The 21,341-nt window shown below is 37.2% G+C and overlaps 1 protein-coding gene across 2 annotated transcripts in view; it reads left to right on the forward strand.

The window, feature by feature from the left end:
- The window catches only part of smpd3 (sphingomyelin phosphodiesterase 3), a 63,416-nt gene that overhangs the window by 15,096 nt on the left and 26,979 nt on the right, over positions 1–21,341 (forward strand). The window contains exons 2-4 of one of the 2 annotated variants that reach the window (XM_044124822.1): positions 16,103–16,830; positions 17,248–17,493; positions 18,262–19,213. In XM_044124822.1, the coding sequence (XP_043980757.1) occupies positions 16,529–16,830; positions 17,248–17,493; positions 18,262–19,213 (1,500 nt within the window). In that variant the 5' untranslated portion in view covers positions 16,103–16,528. Of the gene's footprint in view, positions 1–15,996; positions 16,831–17,247; positions 17,494–18,261; positions 19,214–21,341 lie in introns of those variants that run through there. The other variant, XM_044124820.1, reaches the window with a different exon arrangement.

Below are 21,341 nucleotides of genomic sequence, written 5' to 3' on the forward strand. Positions count from 1 at the left end.
AACCTTTGGCATTATTCCACTAGAATGACACAGAAATGATGATGGCCCTGGGACTGAACAATGAAAATGTTTCAGGAAAAGTAGAGAAATTGATAGTGAGAGAGAGAAGCAGAGAGAGAAGGAGACTTAACTTAAAAAGGCCATCTAATGCTACAATTATTTTAATAAATGCGAGCTCCACCAGCTCCTGCACTCTCATTCACCGCTTAATATCACACATATGAAAACAATCTCATGAGAGCAGGATAAATGCAGGACACAATCGCAGACACTGCCAACAGGATTAAACATTACATAAACCCTGACAATTTCAGTCTTACCTAAGCTATTAAAGTGAGGTTAGCATAAACTTACTACCAACCACAATGATCTTTGATACTCCACTGCATAGATGCAAAATAAAGAACTTGTGAAAGTGAAGTACGAGCGATTCATTTTAGCAGAGGTTTAGAGAAAGAGTGCAATCAGTAGAAACCTGTAGCAACTCCTAATTATTATTTATAATAATAATAATAATAATAATAATAATAATAATAATAATAATAATAATAATAATAATAATAATAATAATTTCTATTAGTAGTAGTAGTAGTAGTAGTAGTAGTGTCAATATTTAGATTATCACTGAAGAGCATTGAATAGGAGAGTATTGGGCAGGTGAAGATAATGATGGAAATGAGAAGGAGTAGCATTCTTGCTGCTACATGCACATCAAAGCTGGTGTAATATTTGTCGGCGACCTAGAAAAATGTTTCTCATTACCAACATATTGCATAGGGGGTTAGAACAGGGAAGTTCAGATTTTCTGAACTTCTACATGTTCCAGCAAAAAACATTGAACTCACAAACCAGAACTGTAAAAAACCTGCAATCAGTTGCCCCTCAAGATTTCTGAAAGAAGAAGCAAAAGAATAATCAAAATATATGCGCAAGAGCCAAGGACCATTCAGAGAGAAAGTAGTCTTTATATTTATTTTTAAAAAACTATCTGTTTTTTTATGTACTGTACATGTGGAGATGGAGCCAGAGGCAAAAAACGTTTGTGAATATTTCAGAAGGTGAAAATGTAGAAAGTCAGACATTCTTACTGTTCAGGCAGAATATTCTGTTAGAAAATCTTGAACAAATCCTACATCCTACTGTGTCATTGTGTGAATGCAATGAGAGACATGAAGATGTCAGCAGTCAGATAAATTACATTCAGCTGACACGGCTTTAATGTAGGAATTATGTTTCGGCTGCAAAGCATTGAGGGCTGGTTCTCTGACTCTTCCACAAAATCTCCAAACTCATATCTTAATTTCTTTTCTTAGTGTGGGTTTGTCCAACATTGGATGAGTAGTTGATTGGAAGTCAAGACAGAAACCGCAGGAATAATAAAACATGCCGATTAATATTTAGCTAAACTAATAGCTGTAAATAGTTTCACAAATATCCACTCTAAGTATGCAGACAGACTTAATGCAGTTATTGTCATCATTCTCTTATTGTATAGTTTAACAAATTTACAGCGTTTCCAGTTTTTGAAAAGATACGAATCAATCGACCAATGATGCACAATTCCCACTGCGTACATGTAAAGGCACCAATATAAACCAACATTTCCTTGAAAACTTGTCTGTGAAAAGCCTGGCTGATGACTCTGTTGTTTTCATTCTGGCAAACTACAATCAGGACCTTAAATTGCTCACATTAATTCATAATTATAGTCATCATGAGTAGCATTCATGTTAGTGTTATGGTGGTTAGTGGCCAGTGATGGAAACGGTTTTGTTTTCACTTCGTTTGACACAGTCCAGTACGGACCAAATGCCCGTACTGTTGGTCATTTTGGGGTGTGTGTTTGTAATTAAAGCAAAATACAAAATACTAAATAAACTATTTTAAAATGATAATTCAATCATGAACTCATTTGGACAAAGTTGAAAATGTGTAAGAAGATTGGAAACAGTATGGAAATTGAAGTCATCATCCCTCTGTGATAGAAGATAATCTGTCGTAAGAATTAATAATTATTATGAACAGGCACGCTAAAGCGGGAAAATTAAGTATTTGAATGTTTTGATATTAGGTTCAGAGTGGAGAGTTTTGGATAAAAAACAGAAATATGCTCACTTAACACTTCTATTATAGAAAAGTAATGCATTGATTTTTAAAATTATATTTAACCTTACCTTAAAATAATTTTAATGTTGTTCACAGACATTTCAGTGTTGTAGCTCAATGCACAACCAACATTCGTTACTTATTCAAAACATGCAATATTATGTAATAAAGGATAAAAATTAATAAAGGTTCTGATTTCTCAAGTCTATCAATTTGTTGATTCTTACAACCATAGATTTCCCTCACTTTCTGCTAATTTCCTGTGAGGATTGCAAAGCACTCCAAGATACATAATTTATGATGACTTTATGGATCCCAAATGGTGATTCGAACTGGAAACAAAGCAAACACATAAAATTTAAACAGCTTTTGTGCTGGAGAGGAAGCAACACAGCTCAGAGCTGAGACATGTAGCAACTATAAAAAAGGAAAACTTCCAGAGAAACCGCGCTTGTCGCTTTTACTCTTTGTGTTCATGGATAAGATCTTATCCAACATCAATTTTAGAAATCTTTTTCATTTGCCACAGACGATATCCCCTTCCAATTCTACTTTCCATGATCTAGATGCGTTCTTGTAGAAAACATTGACTTTTTAAAGGTTTCAGTAAACATGTAACTGTCATACTTCTAGGTTTATTAATATTGCCCTCACAAACCAAACCTCAAGAGATACATCTACCTCCTGAGGTTTGGTTTGTGGCTACGAGCTAGTCATAAACCAGTAACCACTCTGACGTGTGAGTGGCAATACGTACTGGTGTAACTCCGCACAAAACAATGTAGTTCAATACACATTTTCATTTTACATTTCAGCAATTTAGTAGAATTTTTTTCACAAAATAATGTAGGATGAGGTATAAAGTAGCTTAGATAGACAGATTACACAACAATACAATCATTTGAAAACAGTTAGTGTTGACGTTTAAGAAACTTTAAATCAGATTGTGCCCTTATTCAGTGAAAACATCTTTAAATCACTGGAGTTTTTGGTGAAATTTAGGATTCCTAATGTCCCAGCTGTACCTGAAAAATGTTCTTCATCAACCAGATTCTTTTGAATATCTTATAAAATAAGGTACTTTAAAAGGTAAAGTACCTTATCTCATAAAGGTATGTTATCTTATAGAATCAGTGTGACAGAGCGATACAATGCAAAATGAAGCCAGTTGCAGAAGCAATAAGAGTCTGTGGTCTGTAGACTGATGCAGATAATAGCATGTTATGGATAATTAAAAAACTGTGCTTGTATTTACAAGTAAAGTTAGATTTAGAAAGCTTGCATGAGGATAGCAACACAGAGCCGAGTCATTTTATGCATCACCCAGGGGAACACTGCAGGTTGCTGTGGTTGTGTAACACCATCCATCCCAAGCTCACAGTTGTGCAATAATGTGGTTGTATTGACATCTTTCAGTCGTAATAATAAACACAAGAGCGTTCAGGATGAAAGTCTGAGGCCTTGGTTTTTGAATGAGAAACATGCACAGATGTCTCCTTCTACAGAGGTTATATATTTATTTTCTTTTTTTTTTTTTTTTTTTTACATTCATTGTATTATGATATATGTTTTCTCAATTTGAACAATTTACAGTATAATGAAATGAAAAACTGATGATGAACCAAATGCCGGTTAATGTGTAAAACTTTGAGAACGTCTTCATCTCTACCAGCCAATGCTTACCTGTGCTTGCCATAGCCTGGACTTCGGGCCGTTTCCATGACAGCATTAATCATACTCAGCAACAGTGACAGCCAGGAAGCTGTCCGTTGCGGCTGCTTTCTCTCTTAACATTCACAAACGACACAACCTCTTTCTCATCTTCTTTTAATTTGTTCTGCAGCACTTAATCTGAGAATTTGACTTCCTAAAAAACAAATTTCAGCTGTCTTTCTCTATATTGTGATTCATGAACATAAAACCCCATCACAGTAGCCATTCTGAGCTCATAGCTATAGTTTAGTTTCCAGAGACTCTGAGGACTCTCATAACAGAGGAAGAAATGACAGAGATGCAGGAGATGTGTTCTACACAAAGCAAGGGACTGCTGTCACAGGTTTGATAAATAATTGATAGGACAGGGTGAGGTTTTGGTTGCCAGGGGAGAGTTCTGCTCAGACTGTAAGCAGGGAAGCAATGATGCGGTACTCAACAGCCGAGACTGGGTTTCCGAACTGTAAGACTGTGCAGAAGTTTCAATCAAAGGCAAATTTCCTTATACTGCTCATTGCTTAGAAAAACTTTTTTTTTTTTTTTTATAAATGTTTGAGACTCCTTTAGAAGCTTACTTGAAAGGGTGTCTCCTGGGATGAAAATGAGGGATGAGTGAATGAACACAGTAGTGCTGTACTGAACATTTGTATGTTGGCTTAGGAGGAAACTTGCAGAAACCTGGCACCGATGATATTATGTGTCTTTAGAGTCAAAATAAAGTCAGGTTTTTCAACAGGAATACAACATCTCTGTCTTCAGTGTTTTTTTCTGTTTTGTCTTGGCAGTAATTGTTAAAATCTAAATAAATAATCATTTTGTGCTGCAGACAGAGATTCCCTCAGACATAAAGTAATTTATTTATTTATATAGTCTTGCACACTGCCTCTGGCTAAGTATTGATGATTTAGCGAACTGAGAGTGAAATCTCATCATGTGTTGCCTTTCTGGGTTTTTCATGCACGAGCTAGCATGTTTGTAGGGGGCAGAGGTCAGGGTTTAGTAGCACAGAAAAGCAGGCGAGGCTGGGGAGTGAATGAAATGGATAAAACTCTCCAGAGTTCCATGTGTTGTTTTCTCCCTCCAAGCAAAACAACAACTGTCACAGAGCAAGTTGTTGACAGCACAAAGGTGCTTTGCCCTTCTTTTTTTTTTCTATCTAACGTCAAAGAGGATCAGATAAATGAAAGGAGCCTCTTTTTTCTTTTATGCAATAGATTTTTGCTAAAGATTTGCTGTTGTTTCTCCTTTACAACGTTATTTTGGACAAACGGAAAGCAGGTTTTTTTTCTTGTTTATTAAAAAAAAAATACCCACGCAGCTTTGGGATTTCTGTTAGAAACAATGTTAAATGTATTATGTACGTAGCACCAGTAGGTGGCGGTAATGTTGACATTGTCAACCTCAAAATTCAGAAAAGCAAAAAGAAGGATTGTAGCAAAAGCTTTTCAACACTGATCTAAAACATTTAAACCTGGTATTTTCATCAACTCTGTTTACAATTTCCTCTTTGTAATCAAATTCTTGCTTAGAGCTAAAGGTTTATGGGAACAATCGGGACAAAGTGAGATAGATGCAGAAACAAACGTTTCTTGTAACACAGAAAGTGATGATGAACTGACACAAGAAAGGCATTTATTTCACAACTTCTACACATTTTATAGCATCCAGTCCAGAGGTCAAAAGGTTTCTGGGTCAAAACTTCACCTGCATCCAAAGTGTGTGCAGAGAGATAAATATGAGGTAAAAGTTCAAATCCATAAACACTCAAAAACCAAACTCCAGTTCTCTCATCAGAATAATAGACATTGAGACTATTCAAATTTATCAATGTCTCTCACTTTTCAAATGTTAGAGAAAGTCATTTCCTTTATTTTTGCAGACAGGAAATAATAAAACATTTGAGGATTTTTCTGTGACTTTTGGAGCAGTATTGATAACTTCACGGTTATGCCTTCATCTTTGCTTGGTACATAAAGGTATGACATCAGATTTATGCTTTTTGGAATAATTTTAAAAGCTTGTAAAAACTAGATAATTTTATTAAGTCCAAATATCTTTTAGGTATTCATTTGTTAAGTGATTATATATTCTGTCATGAAAACTGGTTCTCAGTTGTGGTACACAGACAGTAATCAGTTTCCAGTATTGATCAATAACAAACTAGTCGACCTGGATAAAGCTGAACAAACAACAGAGCCGCAGCTTTTCTGAGTACAATCACACGGTCATGCAAATGTAAACACAGCAAATGGACAAAACACACACATTGTTTGTCTGAGTCTGAATGCTGGCTGATGTCAGCCAATATGGATGGCTGCAAAAAGGTCGAGAGTTTAATCTGTTGGATATTAGCAGGTAGGAAGTCTGTCTTAGTTCTGTTTTCAGGATAACGCTCTAAAAAGACTTGCAAGAAGTAGATAATAGCAAAGCATTAAAGAGACGAACAAGGACAGGAAACATCAGAAAATTGTTTTTAATCAAAATTTACTTTGAAAGTGAATAATTTAGGTTTTACCCAACTGTGACACTTTACAGTCATTAATAAGAGGAAGGTAGCATAGGCCACCTGTTTGCTCTCTAAACATTTTACTTCAGACTTACCTGCTATTTATCTCCATTTCATATGACGCAACACCTACATCTTGCCCTCCTGAATCGCAATCACTGAATATGGCGACGCTACTGGCCTGCCTAAAAATATCCCTGCATAAGCCAAAGGTTCTGCTGTACTAACAAGTCATTGTGGTTGTCATACCTGGCCGATGACATGCTGATGTGGGCCCTGAATCAAAAGCGGGTTAATGGCTCTAATAGCAACCTTTGCGTTACATAAAAGGACAGAGGTGAGGCTGTGCTGCCTTGCAGTGCAATTTATCAGATCAGCGACGGGAAAGAGGGGCGGCGACTGTGGGAGGGAGCCGGACTGAGAGATGAAGGAGAGGAAGACATGAAACAAAAGGTCACGGTTGGAATAATACCTTTAATGTCATTCAGTTAAAGGGGCATTTCAACCTCTTCCTTCAGATCGCAAGCTCCTCTTTTATGTGAGCAGCTCCATTATCCGCCACAATAAACCCTGCCATATTATAAGCCCAGAGGACATCCTTGCATCTGTGCTTGAATCTGTAAAACTAACTTCCTCAGCATACGTTTAGATCATCTTTGTTGGCAGGTGTTCAGAGAGACGTCCAGCTCTCCATCCTGCAGTGACTCAGCCTTGTCTAGTTTGTTTGTTGTTACAAATGCAGCAGTGTTGCTCCAGAGCAGGTGGCAGCAGGTCCTGATAGAATTACCGCACCTCATAGTGATGGCATTATGTGCCTTCCCTAACCGTGTTACATAACCACAATTATTCAGACACAGAGAAACATAGAGGGGGAGGAGGGTGTTATTACTTGATGGTTCAAGATGCTTGCAGACATTTAAATTGGGGGGAAATACTTTAGCCTTATTTAATAACCACAAATCTTTAAGTGCTGGGATGCTCCCTCAATATCAGAACAGTTCATTTGCAAAAACTGAATTGGAGTTATCTCCAATTTTCCAAGGATTTTTTGATAATCTTTCCAATGAAATAATTATTGGATTATTGTATCCAATAGATAACCCAGCAGATTTTGGGTTAATTATTGGATACAATTTAAGAAAAACCACTCAGAAACCCTAGATAATATTATCATGCAATTAATTTTCTTTTGTAGAGCTTAAAGTTATTCAATTCAATAAATTTTCATTATTTTTGTGGAGAAATATTACTGAAACAGCTCCCTAAGCCATCTTTCATAGTTTTAAAGCAATGTGCAAAGCTTTAGTAAGAAGTTTATGGAGTCTTATAAGAGGAATATTTCCCATTGTTGTTATGGAATATAAGGATGAATTTGAATTGGAAATCCTTAAGGATTGGTTGATTATACAACACATTCACTGATTCACTGATCACTAAAAGTTAAAAGAGTTTGAATTTATTGTGGATCATTATTCCTAATAAGGTCAAAATAACACACTGAGACTCAAATGCACTCAATTAATAAAGTAGAATAATACTGAAACATTCTTTAATTGTAGTCACTCAATTCACTAAGTGAAACACATTGTATCGATTAATATAGCGCAATTTGATATTTCCAAGCCTTGATTTCTGGTAATTTTGATGACAGTCTATGGTGAATTTATGTTTATTTCAGAGTTGTGTTGCTGTTGTGGACGGAAAGATGAAGCCATATGTTTTAATTGAAACGAAAATAACCATCTGGGAGGCATGTGACATAGGTAATGAATCTCACGCAGACTCCAGAGAACCAAAACCTACAGTGTATAAAATAATCTGCACCTCTAATTTACTTATATTACTTTCTGTGTTTTTCTTCCCAATCTATTGTCTTGATCAGAATGTCTCCAGATTTTTAAAATGTCTTTTTCTATCGACTTTGGCTACTCTATCACTAATCTACATCAGTTCCCTGCTCAGCATCACAACAACAACTACCGTAATTGTGGAGTTAAATCAGAGACGAAAATGAAAAGCAATGTTTCATTCCCAATGATAATCTGCATCAAATAAACAGTGTCTAAAAGTCACACTTTTAAGAAACAGAAAAAAGGGCCGAATCAGGTTAAAAATATCAGCTGTTCCACTGTAGCTAAAAGTTTCTACAATGCAATATATTAAAAGAAATTTTCAAAAATGTCATCATGGGACCTCCTGCAGGTTTTTGCTATTGTTGTTGTAAGACTTCACGCTTACCTTAGACAGAGAGAGGAAAAGTTTATCTCTCATGGGAAATAAGGAATTTTTGCTCTCTACGGAAAACTCAAAGTCCAACCTGACGTTTGGCAGAGAGACTGTAGATGAAGAACTTTTGAAAAGCTGTTTTGTGGTCGAATGAGTCAAAAATTAAAGTAAACGATATGTTTGTCATACGAAATCCCCGGAAAAGAGCCTCAATGAGCTGTGAAGCATGGAGGTGGAAGTGTCATGCTTTGGGGTTGTTTACTGCAGCAGGATCTCTCTGAGAAAAGAGAAAATGTGAGATTATCTGTAAGAATTAAGCAAGCTCTGCATGCACAAAAGCATTAGTTTGGAACACACTGAACACAATGAGGCGTCACATTGTTTTCACATGACTGATAAGAATAAGCATGTTTATGCTAAAACGCTTTTGGTTTGTATAAAACTGCCATTTGAATGCATTACGTCTCTGGGTATTACTTGAATTTCTTTTCCGGTTTTCCACAATGAGCAAAGAAAAATATTTAAAACAATCTGAGCTGTATTCCCCCTAAGTTGATCTAAGATTAGACGTGGAAAATCAGACCTCTACAAAGCCCTGAAATCTTCCACAGTATGCCGATGTTAAACACTTCACTCTCTGTTTATTGCAGATAGGCTTTGGCCCGACTGAGCCCCTTCCTGTGTGTGTGCGTGTGTCTGGGTGTGTGTGTCTGTATTTTCTGTACAGTAGTAGAGAAGTGAGTAGGTCACCATGACAACAGCAGTCCCTGGAGCATGCTGTCAGCAGAGTGACGTCACTGGCGTTTGCAGGTTTGTGCGTGTGTTAATGTTGGGTGGCATTGCAGAAGCTGCTGGAGTACGCTGCAAGAAAAATAAACTAAAGAAATATAGAAAAAAGGTAGACAAATGAGGAAGAAGATGGATAGAGAAATTAAACTCTGGTTTACGCTACATTGGTTTATTTTCTCACTCATTTCACTTTTAGGGCTGTTTGTGTGATGTGCATGCGGGCTATATTAGTGTTGCTCTTTCCTTTGAAATAACCGAAAGGTATTTGATAACTGTGCTGTTCAACAGTCGTTAAATGATTGTGAAACAAATCATTTAATTCTTCTGAGTGTAGAAGAATTGATTCTAGCCCACTTGTCTTGTTGAAGAGCTTCATAAATAAACGCGGATGTTGTTTAGTTGATACATTTTCTCAGAGCTTTTTTTGTTTTGATCGCCTTTTACACAACTTTTTTAGTACTCTGTGTTGTGCAAGTTCTTCACTTTCTACAAAACAATATTCAGTATTAGTAAGGGATATTTTTAGCAATTAACATATTGTTGTGTCATTTCGTATTGTAAAAAGGTCTCTACTAATTCACAAATGTTAATGATATCAATAAAATCACATTTTCCTAAAGATCTAGCATTTAATTACCACTTAAGGTGGTTGCAGCATGTGCAACTTCTCCTGACACCCAACATCCATTGGAAGAGGCCGAGAAAATCAGTGTGGCCCCTTGGTTAGCAATCTGTCTTCTCTGGCTTGTGCCCAGTCTCCATGGTAACCAGCTGTTGTACTGACAAATGGATGGTGTTAATCTTCAATATTTTCACTATTGCTTTGTATTTCAATTCACAACATCAGGTTTAAGCTGTAACAGCTGAACCAAAGTTTTTTTTCTTTTTTTTTTTTGTCGTCTGGTTGGAAGTTGGTTTGCTGCTACAGCACTGTCAATACAACTAGTTGGCTTCAGAGATATAGAAAAGGTCTCTTACTGCAAGGGAATCTATTATCCAAGGGATGAACAATGATTAGCTAACGGATCTGTTGTCTTGAGACACACAACACTCCAGTAACAAGCCTTACATAGCCTTATATAATCACATTATCTTTATCTGATGAAAGAAACTAACATTCTAAAGTGAAGAAACATAACTGGAGCAAGAAATTACGCTGCACACATCTCTCCAACAATTCAAATCTTGCTAATTTTGTTTCTTATCCATACTGTATTTTTTGTAATATTTGTAAGGAATTTTTCATTATAATGTATGGTGTGGATCCCAAGAGAGGCTAATAGAAATGAGTTTAGATTTTCTCCCCATTGAATTTTGATATATATATATATATATATATATATATATATATATATATATATATATATATATATATATATATATATATATATATATATATATATATATATATATATATATATATATATATATATATATATATATATATATATATATATATATATATATATATATATATATATATATATATATATATATATATATATATATATATATATATATATATATATATATATATGCACACACACATATATATATTTAATACTCTTTATTAATCCACATCTAGTCATTTTGTATGTTTTAAAATAAGTTTTTATTTTTGTTTAAATTATTTTATGTTTTATCTTGACACCACCAACAAATGCAAACAGTCTTACAGTAACATTGACTAACATGGAAACAAAGCAGACTACCAGAGTTCACGTGCAGTTTTCCTGTCGTTTATCCAGGCAGACAGTATTGATTCTGGCTGAAAGGGAAATTGTCTGAGGCAGACGTATAGATGAATTTCCCAACAATTCTCGAGGTCACAAGACTGTCATTTATCACTGACATCAGATTTGTCAATTCCCACCATCTGAAGAGCTTCCTGCTGCTGTCTTTACTTAAAATAATTGATAGAAGTTCAGAAGTCGGGGTATGGAATAAAATATTAGATTTGAAAATGTGACCTTAATTTATCATTTCATGACAAGGCAGATTTCCAAAACGTACCATAGAAATCTGTCAGATTTTTGCTTATGTAAATTAGAAAAATGTAGTTGTTTAGTGTGATTTTTTTTGTGTGTGCTTTCTTTTGTTTAAAAATTAGGCAAAACTCTCTTACTCTGTCCTGATTAAAGCACCACTTATCATATTCCCTTTGGACATCAATCAAATAGTTTTTTTTAACAGTGCCAAAAAATACATAGATAATCAAACAAAATATCAGCTACTTTTAAAAGCCACTTCATAGAAGTTAAGTGATTTTGCTTAATAGAACTGAATAGTGTCTGATCTAAAGGCCTTTTATGATCATAAAAACCAAACGTGTGTAACACACAAACAATCTTAAAAACATGAAGTTTTGTCAGAATGTGTTTATTTATTCTTTGAATTCATATTGTTTAGTCAAGAAGTTATTTCTGCAGTTATTGGTGTGTTAAGTTCTGTTACGCTGCGCTTGACAGTTGGTGGTTACTATAGCAACCAGTAACTGACAGCTCCTTCCCCTCTTCCCCTTTTTCTGTTGCTGTTTGTAACTCTGGTTTGTATTAGGATCATCTCTGCGTTTTCTTTACAAGTATTATATTTTAACATATATCATAGTAGACAAATGTAATCATATACAGTGTTTCATGAGTAATTATATGTTTTGTTAGATGTTTAACTGGGTTTAATTTCAAAATTGTTAACTGCTGCTAACTATTCTTAACTGCTCATTGTGGACTATTGCTCTGTAGTTTGTTTAGGGTTATTTATTGTACTTTATTTAATGTATAGGGGCAGAACCCGCTGGACTGATGTTAACCACTGACTTGATTTCCTCTTTTGTTAGAATAAATACAGTGAACCTAAGTTTGTCTGTTGTGATGTCAACCTACTAGACGTGATACGAATATAGAAAGGTTACATGTACATTAACAGAAAAGCTTATGACATGTATTTTAGGTGTTTCAGCAATAGTAGTTGCTGAAACACTATTATTTATTTATATATATATATATATATATATATATATATTTTTTTTTTTTTTTTTCTGTTTCTTCATAGTAGCGCTCAGTTTTGAGTATAAAACATGCACAGCTGCATTTAGCCTGATAAGGCCAAGACTGACAGACTGCACTTGCTGATTTATATCTGTTCTGATTGACGGGTATTTTTCAGGGATTGGTTGTTGATGCTGTCTGCTGTTACCAAAGAGAAAATCCGTCAGATGATTAGAGAAAAGACAGCCGTGTTGAAGAGTGGAAGTCTTTAAATGCTGTGGGTCACAGTGTTTAATTCTGTACAGAATGAAGCAACTAACAAAACCCCTCAGTGCAGCGACGGTTATCTTTCCCAGTAGTTGACCTGCTTTAACCTTGAACTCACTTTGAGTTTTATACCCTGAAATGCCATCCAGTGATTTTGGTAATACAGCAACTCAATACTAGTGAACCCTGTTGTGGAGCCATTTCAGCTTATTCTAGAAACTTGTACTATAATCTCGCAACTCTGGAAATTCTCCTAATTTTTTAAATGCATGTATTTGTACTTGTTTAGCAACAAAGAACATGACTGCATATACTCTGAAAATGCTACACCTGCATCGTAAAATGTTTAACTGTATCATCATGATGAAATTGTTCTTTAGATGAAATTAGATTAAACATTTATTCATACAATCTTCTTAACTTAAAGTAAAAGGAGTCTAGTTTAGGAAGTACACTTTATAACCGTAGAGTTAAATTTATAAAGATACAATTACAAGTTTTAAATGCCTTCCTTTCACAAATCCACTCTTTTTTATATAAAATGTTCCTGTGTAGGTGGTATGTTCCAGTGCTGAATAAACTAACAAAACTCCACCTTGTTAAATTAAATGTTGACTAATAAATTAATGCATAAGAATAGAATCAAACGCAATCTGGCTGCAAATAATTGGACAGAAATGATTCTCTGAAAATACTATTAAGTCTCCTGAAGGCCTTCTCAAATATGTGCAGAGAAAAAACAACGGTTGTGAAAATTGGATCAGAAAGTAAAATCACAGTTTACCTTGAATCATACTAACAGCAAAAATTTTAAATATTAATAAATAAAAAAGATGAAATTACTCAATCTAAAACTTCAAACACAGCAGTAATCCTTTTCAGATTTATTTTATATAATGTGGATAATATGGAGATGCAATGGGGACTGTGAATTTAATTGTTCTTCAGTTTAATTTTTATGTAGCTGAATACATTTTCATAAAGCTATCATTTTAGAACAGATGGTCCACATTTGTAAATTTGGCATATAAAAGGAGTAAAATCAAAAGAACATCACAGGCTGCACAATCAAGTGCAGCCAGATGATCTTCAGACAAGTCAGACAACCAAAACAAGCAAAAACAACCACCTACAGAAACACCACAACATGTCAGCCTGATGTGGTGATGAGTCAGCAGACCTTACTGCGTCTTCTGCTCAACCAAAAGTAGCAGGATGCAAGTCAGTCATGGAACATTACAGGCAGATCACCCATCCAAGGAAGAACCATTATGGTGTACAACAGGGTTGGTTTGTGGAGAAGGTTACCGGGATGCAGTAGTCAGTGCTCATTGTTCATGTGAGAGAGATGCGCTATTCATAGGAAATCCCTTTATTGAACAAACAAGCCTCATTTTCGAAGAAAACAACAGTCTGCAAGGACATAAGGCTCACACAGAGTAACTTTCTTCTAAAGCTAAGCCTTTTCTGTGATTTTATTTTCCTTTCTCTTTTTTTTAATAGAAAAATGCATAGTTGCTTTTCTAAGGAGACAGGTATGGACAGAAATATATATATTTTTAAATTATTGATATCCTTCCAGATTTACTTCTGAGCTTTTTGCTTTGATGTGTGATGTACATTTAATATACAATATGCATACCACAAATGATGGTTTGTGCGGTTTGGAGGAAAATTGAGTCACTTAGTGAGCTCATGACGGCTTCCTTGAAACAGCAAAGGTTACATAAGTCGCTAAATTTATTTTAATAGATTAAATAAACTAAAATAGTCTGGCTGTAAATGAGACGGTGTTTCCAGAGGAGATGCTCTTTTGATCTTTTGGCCAAGCTAAAATTTTGGCCATTTTAGCTTGGCCAAAATTCAGTGCAGTCTTTGTTCATGAACTAACATCTGCTGTCTAGAATTACTAGAATTAACGTACTTATGACTGATTTACATTAGTGAGATTTGTTCCCATTCTTGTATTTAAAGCAGAAGAATCAATAATAAATAATAGATGACTGTAAACCAAAGAATTACCAGGTTTTTTTTATTTGGTACACGTGGCCACTTTACTTGGCGACACCCTCATCACACTATTGATATCAGGTTTTGCTGGAATGGCACTGGAAGACAGCACATGGTGGGAAAATACTGCCTTGCACGCTGCAACCAGAAAATACTCTGGCAACATTAATTGCTTAATCACCTCAACATAAAAGCCAAAAAGTAAAAGAGAAGATGACAGCATCATCTACTCTCTAAGCTACTCAGGTAACAATGCCAATCCTTTCATTTGAAAAAGAGGGATGGTGAAATAAATGTGCTACTCACATGAACTAACAATGTAAGTTAATGTAAAATCCACACCCTTGCTTCCAATACATATGCTGTATTCAGAACGCATATTTCTAAGACGTCACAGGACTGGAGCAATGCAACTTTACTTTAGCGCTTTAAGGCCCTGCCTACACAAACACAGATATGCAAAATTGAAACTGTGACCTGCATTTGAGGTTCGTCTTCATGTGACTAAAATGCTCATTTTTAAAAATGTATTCCAAAGAAGACATTTTTCCAAGTCACATAGATTGAGTTTGTGTATGCCCAACGTTACATCCACACCTTATGTAACTGTACGTTTCATAAGGTGTGGATCTAGACGAAAAATTATATTACATCCAAACAGTGAAACATGTGGCACTTGCAATTCAATAACCTCCCAAAATCCTTTGAATTTGCAACATATACACATATTGGCGATGCGCTGATGATTGGGATGTGAGATGTGGCGCAGCTTTGACAATCTGGTCTAGGACGATCTCTGCTCTTTCTTATTTTGAAAAGTGGCTAAGACAAATAAATTTCTGTCTCACGTTACAGGAATTGTTGGTGGTGGATTTCCTTGTTGAAAAGGCAGAAAAGCTAACATTGCCTTCAACCTGAAAATATAGTTACATTGAAAGTTGTAAAGACATCTACATAAATACATCAATTATTTGTGGTTGGTAGAATTGCTTAGCAAGAACTTTGTTTTATTCTCCGTGCTTTTGAATCATCTTAAATGATTTCACTAGCCTGCAACTTTTATGTGTTGACATTAGGAAATCATCCCTCCCACCAGACCCCATTTTTTTTCTTTTGCAGATGTAACGTAATAGAGGTCTGCTTTCAAATCTAAAATAGCCTTTTATTTGCATTAGAAGAAATAGGCAAAATCAGAATACATTATCTGAGTTTCAACTTTGTTTTGAACGGTTAACAGGTGAGCTTTGTTTAATTGCCGATGTAGAGTGCAGTATGTTTGTGTTCACCTCATCCTGGTGGGACTGAAATGTGAAATCTGTCACTATGGCTTCAACCAATGCAAGGATCTTTAGAAGGATTTGTACGCTGTGCATTGAGTTCAGATATTCTTGAATGAATGTGTACTCCTCCTAGGATGAGAGCAAGTCAATTACTGACATCCTCCTTGTTTCTCATCCCTTCTCCCTCCCCTCCTTATTGATTTCCTCACTTTCTCCAGGGCCACAGGAAATCGTGATGTTTAATGGATGCCCCCTTCAGAGGCTGTTGGAGTCCTCGCAATCATAGACCTGACATCAAGCGAACAGTTTTCATCATGGCAACAAGCTTCCTTCAGCCTGTCCTTCTTGAGCCCACCTGTGGAGGGTGTAATAACTGAGGGAGGGGTAGTGAGTGTGAGAAAATCCTCCACCTGCAGATGAAAATCATTCAAACCATGTAGTGTTGCTTTCTCCAAAGAGGGGGGAGGGTGTAAACTGGATTGTGATTGTTTTTTTTTTTTTTACTCGTTTCTGTTCATGTAATCCCTGGGACAGACTTGTTGCTCGGTTGCTGAGTGTCTGTGGGTGTGGGCAGAGAGCGTGAAGTGAGGAGAAAGTGAAAGAGAGGGAAAAAAGAGCAAACAAACGGAGAAAGAAGGGAAGAGATGGTCCTCCACACCACCCCTTACTCCAGTGCCTGTTTGCACTTCCTGGATGGGCTGTCGTGGAGCCTGGTGTTCCCCTGCTACTGGCTGCTGGACCGGCTCCTGGCCTCCTGCGTGGCCACGTCCCTGGAGAAGCGCCAGCGGTCCCAAGACCCCTGCTCCTTCCTCACCCTGTGTGTCCTGATTGCTGCACCTCTTTATCTGCTGCTCCTCCTCACATCCCTGCCCTTTGCTCTGCTGGGCTTCATCATTTGGGCTCCCCTGCAGGCTGTTCGCCAGCCATACCTGTACACATATCGAAGGTGAGTGTTGATTCAGCAAAATTTTTGTACTGTTAAGGAGAAATGTTGTCTCAGAGTAAATATGATTGCTTTGTGGAAAAATCTTTTTGGGTTTGTTTTGTTTTTTGTTCAATTATGGCAACGTTTGAGTAGCAAGCTGTGGCAACACAAAGGCACAATTTATCTTGTTATCTTTAAACAGTCCCTTAGAAAACAACAAATATGACAAAGATTTGCTGGCAAAATGTTAACATTTCACCTATTTTTGAAGGGATCTAATAATCCACATGTAGGTTTATTCAAGTCAAATTCTTTCAAATTTCTGCTGACCCTCGTATTCTTAACATCTTTCTCCCTCAGCAAAACGAAAGCAGCTGATTTCCAAAATGTTTTTCAGACTTTTGAATTTGGGTGGGGGGGCATCTTCTTTGTATCCAGACCAGACAAGAACCAGGCAGAGCAAGGTCAACCAGGTGGCGCTGGGACAGGAGAATGGAGGCCACAAGGCAGGAGCTTCTGTTTCTGCAGTGCCAATGTTTGTCTCCTCCCAGACTCCCTGGCCCGGTTCAATAACTTATCAGACACCCAGAGAAGAGCACGCGAGCTGGGCAAGAGAATCCGCAATGGTGCGAGTCGGCCCCAGATTAAAATATACATCGACTCGCCAACCAACACATCCATCAGGTGAGTGGACTCTACTTCTGCAAAGGTTTTGTGCATTGCAGATATTATTGTTATACATTCAGAGTTCTTATCCATATAAAGGTTAAAATTCATGCTTTTCTCAAATCAGAAAAGTCTTGAATACATTTTTTTTTTGGATGGATGAGTCCATCCGTGGACGGATGGGTGGTTTGATTTTATTTTTGTGTTATTTTGAAAAACATTTAAAGTGTAACTAAACCCCTCCTCTGGCAAAGACATCTCAACAGTCAGGCACAGCTGAGTGTGGAGATGAAGTGGGATAAAGGCGAAAGAAGCACTGTTGTCAACGTATACAGATTTTTCAGACTCTTCCAGTGACTTTATGTTCAAAACACCTACTACTAATAAATCTAGCAATTCTTTTTCTGTTTTTGGAGACTTTCATGGCGCCCACACTCTGCAGCTCGGCTGCAGCCTAAATGTCTTGAGCAAGTAGCTAGAGTGGCCATTAGCCTCTCCTGCAGTGCTTTTATTCCCAAATGCAGGGTTGTCGCAAAGTTGCACCAAGCCATACAGCTGCAGCCAAAAGGAAAATTCAACTGTCTAAGAACCGTTTTAGGTTTTAGGCAAAGTAATGCCGAACTAAACCAACTGTACAAAAATATCAAAATTCGCACAGAAACATAAAGATACAACCCTAAATTACCTTTAGACAGTTTATCAGGAATGAAAGTTGACTTGGGGGTTAGTTTTCTGAGCTGGTTGTAAGGACCTTTAAATTGTCTCTCTTTTCATTCTGTTATTCAGTGCGGTATCCTTCAGCAGTCTTGCCACTGGTTTCCGTCGCACCTCCTCTCTGGACCAGCGTCCAGAACAAGTCCACACCACCAATGGCCCAGCTGAAACTGAAATAGAGCCTGTCACAGAGTGCCCTGTTCACCCCTCGGATACCGCCGACTGCCCTGTTCACCCACCTTCAGAAGACCAGAGTTTTACCAATTGCCCCGTTCACCATGATGGATCAGACAACACAGCAGATTGCCCCCTCCATCTGGCTGGAACTACCAACAGCTCAGACTGTCCCATCCACCCCTCAAGCGATGCCACTGACTGCCCAATGCATTCCACAGAAGGTCAGAATGACTCTGGCCATCATGACTGCCCCATGCACGGGGAGGTAGCACAGAAAAAGCCCTCCACAGAGTGTCCGCTTCACACCTCAGGGGTTCAGATCAGCATCAGTGCCCCAGAACCGGACCCACAGGAGGAGGAGACTGAGACTGGAAACCATCGAGATCTGGCAGGAGTAGACACAGGCAGCATGACTGCCTCTCGCGAATCCCTCACTCGTTACCATGGAGGCGACACGGCAGTAGGGATATCCTCCAATAACACCCTCTCTCACGTACCACGCACGTCCATCTTCAAGAGACCTGGAAGGAAACGTCGTCATGGAGATGAGACGTTTGACCATGAGATCTCTGCCTTTTTCCCTGCCAACTTGGATTTTCTAGCTCTACAGGAAGTTTTTGACCACGGAGCAACAACGAGACTTCGACGTCAGCTTCATCGCTACTTCCCCTATGTGCTGAGCGACGTTGGTCGATACGGATGGAAAGGCTGCTGTTCCAGGTTTAAGTTTTTGAACAGTGGCCTGTTGCTAGCCAGTCGCTACCCTATCCTGGATGCTCGGTATGAGTGCTACCCCAACGGGAGAGGAGAGGACGCACTGGCAGCCAAGGGGGCGCTGTTTGCTAAGGTCAGTGGTTTCCCCATTTCCTCTTCTATCTCTGCCCTAAGTTAACTTTTAATTTATTTTTAAATTTTTTTGTTTCTTTTAAATTTCTTTTAAATTTGTAAAAGAAATTTAAGTTAAATAACTTGTTTGGTTCCTTTCATTATTTATTTTTTTTTTCCACCAAGCAGTCATTGTGGTTTCATCAGGTTATAGAAAAAGTTTCCAAATATCACGATCCCTCTTTCCATGAAGTAGCTTGCTGGTATGAATGTTGTTAAATGCTTAATGGAGATGTGAAATGTTAATGACTTCCTGAAGGCAGAGTACTGGTGAGAGCAGGAGCTTCTTAAAGAGACAGAAGCCCAATTTCAAACAGAAAAAGGTGAAATCTAATTGGCTGCTTTAAAGTACCATACTATGTATGTAAACATATGATTTCATATTTAACAACTCTGTTTTCAATCCCTTAGGATTAAAAAAGTCAATTTGATTGTTCCTGTCTATTAAGATTTTTTTTTAAATCACTATTCGCTATTTTACTTACTGTTACCTCCAGGCTTGTTTGGTGGAGTAACATAAAGTATACCACAGAAATAAAACCTGAAAAATATTATCTAATATGAAAAACCAAATTTGGGTTGATCAAAAATTCATGGAAAACCAAATACAGTAAGTAAAAGCCAAAACAAAGCTAACAAACCATAAGACACAAGCCAAACCAAATGGGGATCTTGTGAGGGAGGAGAGGAATCCTGTGGTGAATGTCTGGCAGCAGGGAGCCATCAAGCCAACCACCAGCTCAGGCAGAAGGTCTCGCTCCAAACCCGGCGAGGAAGAAAGAGACAAGCTGGGGGCCGTAACATTACTTATTCCAAAAGAAGTTTATTTTTGTTCTGTGAGAGAACACAAACGTTTCCTGTAGATTTGGAAGAATTTTACATTATATAAGGCAAAATAGAATAGAATAGCATAGAAAACCCATTATTGTCCTAAAATGGAAAAGCTCTGGTGCAACAACAGCAAAGTGTCGTTCAATCAAATCATATCATTAGTTGCATTGGGTCGAAAGGACATTTTAGCACAGAACTGGCCTTCCTCAGCCTTTCTTTTCATCATTTTTCCCTGATGCTTCTATTTAATTTCAGAATCGGTTTTTCTTGCAGCAGAGACTGAGGTTGAGATTAAGCCAGAACAGAAACAACATGTCTACATTTAGAGTGTGCTCCTTCTAAAGAAGCTTTGACACAGCTGTGAGTCTCATTGCCTTTTCTTGGAGTCATTTCAAGTCGCAGTTGGTCTTTTAACTCCCTGTACAGATTTAGCTGTGAACATTTCCTCTTTTTTTGGAGCAAAAACTGAGCTAAATTTGAATATGAATGTCTCAGTGAGCCTAATTTTCTGGTTCTGCTGCTGCAGAAATCTGTTACCCTGATCCCTCTATGTTGCTATTTTAACTATACTTTTCACTTCCATGACTTTGTTAATCTGGTAATTAAATCTGTAATAAAGAGTACATAAGAGAGAAGTGAAGAGGCTGGAATGACCTTCTAGCTGACTGTATTGTCCCCATTGTTGCAAAGGACTCTTGTGCAATGGCACATTTCAAACCCACGTTCTCTTTCTTATCTTACCAGATAAGAAAGAGAACTCTTATCTCTTCTCTTCATGGTTTAAAACGCCTTTCATAATAACATTATTAGATTCATTCGATGTACAATTTGAACGCATGTTTGCTGAGATGGTTGGACAACATTTTGGTGCTTGAAAGCCGTCACTCTTTTGAAGCATTTGGCAGACGTGTAAAAATACACTTTTTACGCCCACATCCATTCACACACAGAGCACATCTGTCATTGTATTGAGTGAGTCCTCCTTACTAATGCATGAATCTCTACAGTGTGGAAGCAAAAATAAACATGTCATTACTTTTCACAAGGTCTTCTGGTTTCACGTTTGCCAATAAATTAGTGCATTGCACATTTGGGTTTTGCTCTTCCACATTTAGCACTTTAATAAAGTACTTAATACTAAAATGTCAAGGATTTGCAACTTTTCCATGGCACATTCATTTGAGGAGCTGCTAACAGAAATGGGTCGATCTTCAATGTTCTGGTTCAATCTTATTTTACTGACAAACACTGACCAATCC

Source organism: Gambusia affinis, linkage group LG08 (assembly GCF_019740435.1).
Source record: "Gambusia affinis linkage group LG08, SWU_Gaff_1.0, whole genome shotgun sequence".
In the NCBI taxonomy this organism is placed as follows: Eukaryota; Metazoa; Chordata; class Actinopteri; order Cyprinodontiformes; family Poeciliidae; genus Gambusia; species Gambusia affinis.